The sequence below is a fragment of the Oikopleura dioica genome, chromosome PAR (genome assembly GCF_907165135.1).
Source record: "Oikopleura dioica chromosome PAR, OKI2018_I68_1.0, whole genome shotgun sequence".
Classification (NCBI taxonomy): Eukaryota; Metazoa; Chordata; class Appendicularia; order Copelata; family Oikopleuridae; genus Oikopleura; species Oikopleura dioica.
The window spans coordinates 6,678,196-6,687,882 of record NC_137293.1 but is presented as its reverse complement, the minus strand read 5'-3'; the positions used below and the strand labels follow the sequence as shown (position 1 = coordinate 6,687,882).

Below are 9,687 nucleotides of genomic sequence, written 5' to 3'. Positions count from 1 at the left end.
TCACAAGTATTTCTTTACTTAACGGTATCTTGGTAGTTGCATTCTAACAGGGGGAGGGAAAGTTCAGGGGGGTTCCCTTAAGGCTTAAGGGTGTCAACAACAGATGTCAAAATTTTGGTGAAATCGTTGTTGACACCCTTAATCTCCTTTTATAAACTTGATCCAGATCAGCTCCATTTCTGATGCATTTTTAGCTCCATTTTGTGGCTCCTCCACAAATATTTTCTGGCAAAAAATAGGCATCCGACCAAGCAAATTTGCCAACTCAAGAATTTCTACCAAAAAAACACGATATCACCGTTTTGAGATAAACAAGGAAGCAATTTATCTATCTGGGTTCCCAGTACAATCACAATATCAAAGACGATAATTAAGGGACCCCCCTCCTCTTGAAATTTTTTTTATCTTAGTTTCCGACCGGTTTTGTTCCTGAAAAGCTAAAGGTCGGCAAGTTCGTTTAATTACTTCCAAATTCGATATTTGCGGCTCCCGACGGATGGTAAAAAAATTCGCCACGTACCGGAATGGAACGGAAACTTCAGTATTTACGCATGAACCCTCGATCCTATGGCTTAGAAAACTAAGGAGTCGACCGCAACGGGCTATTGGGCCAACTAAGAGGCAATTTTGCACGTTTTCCTGAAACGACGACTCGCGCTGGAGCAGACGGAATGCAACCTTTAATTTCGGCAGCACGGGCCCTTGGAGATGGATTTGCCGAAACGGGATGTTCGTAAAGCAAACACCGTCTGTTTCGCAGGGGAACTAGTAAGAAAACGGACCCGAGAGAAGTTCCGTCAAACTCCTGGCTAATACAGGTAGCACTCAGGAACCTGTGTGGAAAACCTGAGTCAGGGTTTTGAAGAGCTTCAATGAAAAGCCGCGTCGCGGCTTTGCAATATCACTATTTCATACGCGGCTTTTCATTTGAGCTGTTCAGAACCCTGAGTCAGATTTTCTACACAGGTTGCCGAGCCAGGAGAAGTCTTTAGCTATCTAGTTCCGTTCCTTCCATCCGCTGTAAAATATTTTCTTCGACCGACTGCATCGTAATTTCAGCGTAACCAAATGGCTTTTTAAACGGTTTCGAGACGAAGAATACCTTTTAGAGCGCTAGAATCCTTAGAAAAAACAATCTGGCTAGCCTAAAATCAACAAGGTGATGGTGATCTTTTGCGTAATTGTAAATTACGCGTCGGAATAAACGCAGAGTAATCAAATTCTTCACTTTTGTCGCATAATCGTCTACCTGCCTGTACAATAAGTAATTGTTGGTTCGCTCTTGTTATTGGGGAGATGCGCAGCTCCTACTTTCACGTTCACGTGTTCCGAAACCGTGCCTTTCGATAACGCAAAAGAGCAGTGTCCGTTTCTTCCAACAGGCTATTTCTGTAGATTTCCACAACGCAGCCGGAAGTTGGATTGAACAGTCCTTCGCAATATCTTTTCATTGGTTACTGGTGCTTGTAAACTTGTTGGAATCGAGAAGCCGCTTGCGGCTTCGAGCTTAATTGAACAATAGCCGCGAAGCGGCTTTTCAAAAACAAAGCTGCGAAGCGGCTTTTCTAAGATTTCAAAATTGATAAAAAAAATTGCGGCTTCGTTTTTAAAAAAGCCGCTTTGCGGCTTTTCAAAGGAGATATTTCAAACTCAGATTCAGGTTTTCTACACAGGTTGCCGAGCATAGAAGCTTGCTGATTCTTAGAAAAAGCAAAGTTTTAGCTTGTCTTTAGAAAAAACTCTCTCGGCCAAGAAGGTACATGATTATGAGGTTCATTGCGCAAATAAAAGGCAAAATGCCACGCGCGATTTAGAACATCATGCAAAACCACGTTCAGATAATAACTATGCCACTTATTCTTCTACTAATGCTAATTTCTAAAATCGTTCCAGAGTTTGCTCAAGCCAAATTCTACTGAGTTAACCTCTATGTATTCTTTCTAAGAGGAGCTATTTTTAGCCCGCAAATTGGTGATCTGCGTATTCGAATAAACATATTCGATATTCGACAAGTGCAGTTGTAACTCAATAAGTGCTTCAATGTCGTAACCAATGTCTTGGCGTCAAGATTACGTTGTGCCACCATGAGTGCCGAGTAAGAGATGCTTTTGCGACACGGAAGCTCATTGGAATCGCTTTTTTCTTGTTTTGAAAAAAAGATCTGTTACTGCATTTGAAGGTCTACCTCTTGCTATCTTCAAATTAGAAAAAGAATTCTACGAATAAAACGACCTGTGTAGCAAGCCTGAGTCAGGGTCTGAAAGATCTTATATGAAAAGCCAAGCAGCGGCTTTTTTAAAATCGAAGGCGCTCCGCGGCTTCGCCAAAACTACCATTTTAGTCTATTTTTTCGTAAGGTTTCCAGCTTGTGTGGAAAACCTGAGTCAGGTTTCCTGATTCAGGCCAGAATTGCAAAAATAGATTAAAATGATAGTCATGGCGAAGCCATTTTGCGGCTTTGATTTCGAAAAAAGCCGCTGCGCAGCTACTATAAAAGCTCATCAAGAACCCTGACTCAGGCTTGCTGTGACAGTAGTAGCTTATTTCTAACAAATTTACGCGAAAACATGAAGAAAATGACGAAAACTACAAGCTCTATTAAAACCATCATCAGCACTAGTATCATCTTGCTGAGGCGCTAAGCCCAGATCACTCCGCTTACTACCGGTACTAGCATGTTGTATTAATTTTTAATATCATTAATCAATTTACATAACTGCGCCTGTCAAAACCAAACTTGAGTAGAACGCTTCTAATATTTTTTGCGCGATGTGTAATCTTCTAAAAAATTGGCAGGAACATGAGCGAGAGAGTTCTTGAACGACCATTTCGTTATCGTGGGTATTTTTTAGGTTATCTGATGTAACAAAACATTCCTTGAGGAAATCCAACCGGTGAGTCGGAGGGCGACCGCGGCGTCTCGCTGAACAAGTCGATTGGCTGGAAGTCGATAACGTTGCGATTTTGACCTTCGAAGATTAGCTGCGACAGAGCTCATTTTACTTGAATCTTGCTTCGAACTTCCTGAGTAGAAGACCTGAGTCAGTATTTGAGAGAGTATTTGAGAGATGCTAAGTTTTCAAAATGGATTCAAATGGTACTTTTGGCGAAGCCGCTTCGCGGCTTCATTATTTAAAAGCCGCTAAGCGGCTTTTTATTTAAATTATTTTAGATCCTGACTCAGGTTTTCCACACAGGCTGCCGAGCTTATTTTATAAGCAGCTCTTTCCTGCATGTAGCTTTCCCGGTAATGAAGAATATCAGAAATAGGCCGGAAAATAGCTGAAAAGATAAATCTTTACTAAAAAATTTCAGAACCGGGCTCGGCAACCTGTGTGGTAAATCTTAGTCAGGGTCTGAAAAATCTTAAATGAAAAGTCGCGTTGCGGCTTTCTTAAAAATGAAGCCGCGGAATTCATAAAACGCGGCTTTTCATAAAAGATTTTTCAGACCCTGACTCAGGTTTTCTACACAAGTTGCTGAGCCCAGTTCTGAAGCGCTCTTTACCGGTGAAGCCGTCAAGCTCGTTGTCGTTGATCTCATCGCTCATCTCGCAAAGGACAAATTCGAGCGATTTCTCAGGGCACAAATGCTGCTTTCGACGAATTGATACAAAACAGCTCGTATCCTATGTGAATGAAAACAGGATTAGAATCGCACATTTTTAGTTGTTGGGACACCTTGTCGACGAGTTCTAAGTGGTACTGTTGGAAGGGCTGGAGTCGCTGGGAAGGAATTTTGAATTTTGAGAGGACCGCCTTGCTGTCGTAGTCGATGATTGACAGAATCGCCGTGATTTCTTGGTTGGCTTTGAACTTGAAAAACGCGTTGGAAAAAAAAGTGCTTGCCTTTGATTGACCTCTAAAAAGAACCGTTCGAAATAGAGATCATCGGTGTTTTGTTTACCCTCAATTAATTAATACATTTGACGGAGCATGCGTTTTTGGATTATGTTTTTTGATAATTAGATATCTCTCTAATACGGTAATAGCGATGAAAATACAACACGGGCCTTGAGTTGCACAACTTCTGCCCAAATTGGCGCTGATGATTTCCTCGCGACTGTGGTTGATGACTTTGCTGGAACATTATTGTCGAAGTCGGACTCGCTCTTGAATGAGACAAAAGCACGCTGCTCTTGGACTCAAGAATAATTTTGAAGGTCAGTCCGTGGCAGTTTTTGAGAATGCAAGTTGCAACTACTTTGCTCTTCAGAGTGGCCATTACGTATTCTAGTGTTACGTATGTTGTGCTCAATCGAAAGGGGGAAGCTTACAGGGGGGATTACTAATGTAGCTCTGTGGTTTAACAAGAGTTAGTTGGCATTATACTGTGATTGAAAAGTTAAAGGGTTGGGGGATGAGCTCAACAGCCTGTGTAGAAGACCTGAGTCAGGGTTTGAAAGATTTTGAATCAAAAACATTCCAATCCTGCTTTTCAAAAAATCTTTCAGACCCTGACTCAGGTTTTCTACTCAGGTTTTCTACACAGGTTGTCGCGCTCAGGGACCCTGAGTCAGGGTAAGAGATCGTTTCCGCGATTTTTCAGTGAAATTTTTTCGCGAAAAAGTCATTTTGAAAATTAATCTTCACGAAATCGACTATCTCCTGAAAAGAGTCATTCTAAACCTGTTCATAGAACTTGAACGGGCTAATTTTACGTACACGGGAAGCAGACGTAACATTTTCATTTTAGAGGCTGGCAATCTTGGAAGCACTATCTCTGACAGGCATATTATCGTTGTAAGCCCTGAATTTGACACCTCGTTTCATTAAAATGCATTTTCCCGACACTTTTTTGAATTTCCTATTTCTTGAATTTTCTTGAAATTCTTGAGCCCTTCGCGGTGGTAGTCGTTCCTTTCCAGGTTTGAACAAGTTCGATGCTCCGTGAACAAGGACTTCTATCTCTTCCATTCCTGCCTGGGAGTTTTTTAGTTTAGTAAATGTTCGATACATTATTTTTCGACTCGTTTCTAGCTGTACCTGCGAAACAATCGAGTTGGCCATTCGCGGATCCTAAAATAAACTCTTCAAAAACGAAACAGAATCAAACGTCGCTCGAAAAATACTCGCTGTGCCCCCGGGCGCGTGGACGGAGAAATCGGCGAGGAGTTTCTTCTTCCTGTAATCGGATTAAAATGGCTGCTTACCTGGCGGCAATCGGCAGGCACGTCAGGGTTCGTTACTGGCTAAAAGAGCTGAGTTAGAGCTAATGCAATTTCAGAACGACCGTACTTTGATTCTCACTCGTGTCACTCTCCTTGCTTTTGGCTTCTCGACCTTTTTCACGGGCTCTTTTGGCTTTTCGGCCGGAACCGTCATCAACGAAATGGTCCATCGAAGCTCGCCAATGATCGTTTCGAACTTTTCATTTATCTGAGAGGGGCCATAAACTCGAATTGTCCCGCTAATTTGATCCTCTGTTGGGTATTTTCCGAATTCATCAGCAGCTACCATGCTTTCCACAAATTTATCAACGCAAAGTTGAAATTCTTGGTTTTTGAAATCTTCGCTCAAATCAAATCGGACATCGTTTTCGGCTGAAAATAGGGGAATCTGGGCTCGTCAGCCTGTGTAAAAAACCTGAGTCAGGGTCTTTAAGATCTTTAAGGAAAAGCCGCGTAGCGGCTTTATTAAAATCGAAGCCGCAAAGCGGCTTCGCCGGAAGTTCAAAAAGGAATTGAAAAATCGAAATCTCTGAGTCAGAACCCTGACTCAGGTTTTCTACACAGGTCGCCGAGCTAAGCTGTTTCTAAGATGAAAATCTAATCTTCCTTAGAATTGAAATTTCATGGTTTTAGGAAATTGAGAAATTCGTGGGTTTACTTACACGCAAACAGCTGCAGCGACTCAATCAGAAGTGTTCCCTAAAGTCGACATAAAAACCGGTCGGTAATGTAAGCCCCTCTAGCCGGGCAGCTGTCAGAATTACCTTGTACTCCTTTTCCTCCTTTTCAAGCGCGGTTTCTATTATTTCTCCCTGGTTCACTTTGACAAAAGTTCACCAGAAAAGTTCAATCAGAAAAATTAACAAAATCGTCAAAAGTTTCTTTTCAGAACTTTTCCTTGAACGCCAATTCTAATCTCTTCCAAGCTAATCTTGCTCCACGGCATCTCCCGAAAAGCCAGTTCCAATCGAGCCGACCAAAACGCATCAGTAAATTTCGCCATCGCCAAAGCTTGATTTTTCTAAAACCGCTCAAATGCTCTTTCTCTGTGTATATTTCCGGAATCCGGGCTGAGTTTTGAGAAAAACATTTTTTTGAAAGATAAGCTGCAAAACTTCTGATCTAGAGCTTTTTTGAGCTTTTTCCACGATAATTTTTGAAGCTCAAATTTAAGTTTACTGACTTACTGTAGCTTTGACGCATCTTTTTGATCTATAAGGGCGTCAGATTAATATTTACCCGTACCTAATTTAATCCTTTTTTAAGACTATTCATCATGATTTTTGAAATCTCAACTTATAAACCTCAAAAAGCGGTTTCAAAGCTCCACGAAGAAAAAATATTCCATCAGACCAGGGAAAAACAAGGTGGTTATTTGCTCGATATTGATAAGTTCTGTAATTCAATTCATATCACCCGGCATTCTTGAAGAACAGCGAGGAAGCCTTCAAGATAATGTTCAGTGGACGTATCTTTTTTTACGAAAATCAATGTTTCTGCTGCAGTAACCCCCGGAAAATCTTCAAGCTGATCTTCAACATACTCATTTCACAAGCAAATCCTATTCTTTGAATCGCTATCACCACCTTTCTGTTCGATAAGGCTTTTCGAATTCAATCACGTTGTTTTTCATGCGTAATATTTCCTGACAGCGATTTTCAAATCAGAAAAATACCGCTAAATCGCGCCTTATCACGAGCGCTCTTAGAGGAAGAGCTTCATTCAGGGCATCACAAAATGAACTAATCAGCTTCATTTTTCATTTTCAGAACAAAAAGAAAGAGAATTGAAGATGCCCCTCCTGACGGATCTAAAGAATCAGACAACTTCAGGTTATTTTACGAACTAGCGAATAATATTCCTTGAAAATTTAGGCTTTCAATTTCCTCCGAAATTCTGGCTCAATCCAATCACGATTCTCCTCCTCTCCCTTCTTGCTTTACTTGCTCTTTTGGTGGTAATCCTCTGCGTCGGATATTGCATTTTTGACGTAAGTACTCAAAAAAGAACAGCATCTTTGTAACATGATTATAATTACTGGACGCGGGGGTTCCCTTATTCAACTTTGTTAGAAACTGGAGCAGACGAGGGCCAAGAGGAATAGACAAAGATGGGAAGAACGACGAGAAGCGCAAAGGAAAAGGGATGAAGAATGGGACCTTCGATTCGACAGAGCGATTGCTGACGCTTCTCGTCGAAAAATTACTGAGTCATCTTCCAGAAACGCAAATTGGCTGGCGTACGTTTCGAGTAATCGTGCTGATCAAGGACCCATCAGGTCCTCCCGCAGTGGCAATGTTCAAGACACTCCTTTGTCGACTTTAATTTCCGCAAATTCCAGCCCAAAATGTAGCGCGAAGAATTGCGCCCGCACCAGAACGGAAAAAGCTGCACGAAAAGCAAAAATTAATGCACGAAGAGCCGCGAGAAGAAAGCAGTTGAACAAGATACCCGACAAGTATGTGCCTGCCCTGTGCGAGGGAATCATGGACACGACTATTACGCTTACGAAAACTGGATATACAGGTACTTCTATTCAAATGTTCCTTTACTAGGCTCGGCAACCTGAGTAGAAAACCTGAGTCAGGCTCTGGGAGAGCTAAAATGAAAAGCCGCGCAGCGGCTTTTTTAGAAACGAAGCCGCAAAGCAACTTCGCAAACAAACCCTATAAATTTTCTTTAAACTCCTTTGTGGCTTCGTTTTAAAAAAAGCCGCTGCGCGGCTTTTCATTTTAGCTTTTCCAGGGCCTGACTCAGGTTGCCGAGCCCAGTTCCTTTATCCAACATTTTTCCTCAGTCTTGCGTTGCATTCCACCCGCAGTCCGACATGTTTACAACGCTGCAACTACTGTTCATAATCATTTACGAGGAGGACCATCATCACGCCCGTCATATTACGTTCGCCCAGCTCCATCTCCACCTCCTCAGACTTCTTCTCGCGCTGCTTCTCCTTCGCGAAAGAAGGAATCAAAGAAGGAAAAGAAGGAGCCAAAGAAAGAAGACAACAAAGGTTGGCCAACTTCAACCTTTCACTCGACCAACAACGACAACAGCAACAAGAAGACGTGGGGTAGTCAGCCAAGAAAAGAAGTAACAGAATTGCCAGCAACGTACGAACCAGTAGATCACAAAGTTCTTTCTGATCATATCTTTTTAGAAAAGCTATCACCGAGTGCATCTATTACGAAGACGACGAGCACGAATTCGGTAGCTTCAATGATTGGATCTGCAAAGAGTGCTTCCGTGAGGATCCAAGATGCCAAAAAGTGCTGAGAAGGCCGAAGCCGCTTGGTCATACTCTTCCGGGTAGCAAGTTTGCGAGTCGAAATGACTGCCCTCTTTGCAAAGACTGTGAAAAAATTGGCGAGCACGACAATTATGTTTGTGCTGGTTGTCTCAATTTCTATCTTGATATCGAAAAATCCCTTCCAACTAATTAATTGTTCTTTTACAAAAATTCTTGCCATTGAAAATTTCTTCTGCTCTTCAAAATAAACTTCTCAATTGAAAATAAAACAAGAACATGGTTCGATCAAAATGAAAAAAATTGCAAACATACTAATAAGAAGCAGCTTAGAAAACGCGAAAAAAGACGAGGAATAGTTAGTCGCATAGCTGGTAGTCTCATCTAAATGCGTTTGCAGATGCAGCGTGGAGTGTTTCACTCACTTCTGACAAAGGGCCACCACGCAAGCGTAAACTGTGATTGGGTAACGGGCGGTGGAGGAGCAGGTCGACGGAAGGTCGCCTGGTGCAATTTTGGAAAACATGTTGAACTTTCAAATTTCAAATTAAAAAACAACAACTCAACTTTCAGCAACAAAGCAATACAGTAATAGAAATTCTAGCACGCTTAGAAGTCGCACTTTTTCGCGCTAGAAGCCCTCATGCCGAGAAATTCTCGCCCAGAGTTGAAGAACTTTGCTATATTCAATTTCGCGCTCTTCTCTAAAACCGGTCACTTCATCATCCTCTTATGCAAACTGGTAATTATCTTTCGTGTTCAAGCTTACACAAGAGCAGAAACGGTCGAGAGCGGCGGTCCCGTTTCGCGATTTTCGCGATTTCATGCAGGACGCACGTCTGCGTTGTAATTTATGAAATTACACTGATTCTCCCTCTCACAAGGTCACCGCGAAAAAGAGAGAGATCATCTTTAGTTCACTGATTCGTTTCAAAACAAGCATTTTGGAGAGTTGCTCTGTTGAAAGCTTTGAAGGTCGGCTAAGTGCTTGTGAGCAAATTAAACAAGAAGTCCAAAGAGAGAAAGAGTGCTCCAAGTTAAAAACTTTTCGATACTTGTTGAGAAATTATCGTTTTATTTTTTAGAAATGCAGACTTTGCGACGCAGAGGTTAGACATCATGAATTGGAATTATGCTCTTTCGTATCTTTTATTGTTGAGTTTTATTGACCAAAAAAGAGCGACCAGAATCTTCGATTACATTTCCAGTCTTTTCGCTGGGTTCGGCAACCTGCGTAGGAAACCTGAGTCAGGCTTTGAAAGATAGTAAATGA

The 9,687-nt window shown here is 41.8% G+C and overlaps 1 protein-coding gene across 1 annotated transcript; it reads right to left on the bottom strand.

Moving 5' to 3' along the window:
* Positions 1-3,163: 3,163 nt before the first annotated feature.
* On the bottom strand, positions 3,164-5,987 carry LOC145701526 (uncharacterized). Its single transcript, XM_081778742.1, has 9 exons — positions 5,935-5,987; positions 5,833-5,869; positions 5,238-5,542; positions 5,153-5,191; positions 4,986-5,018; positions 4,728-4,922; positions 3,681-3,815; positions 3,508-3,628; positions 3,164-3,282 (listed from the first exon to the last, which is right to left on the bottom strand). Exons 3-9 carry the CDS (start codon positions 5,457-5,459, stop codon positions 3,164-3,166), a joined length of 864 nt encoding a protein of 287 aa, XP_081634868.1. The 5' UTR covers positions 5,460-5,542; positions 5,833-5,869; positions 5,935-5,987.
* Between the last annotated feature and the right edge of the window lie 3,700 nt (positions 5,988-9,687).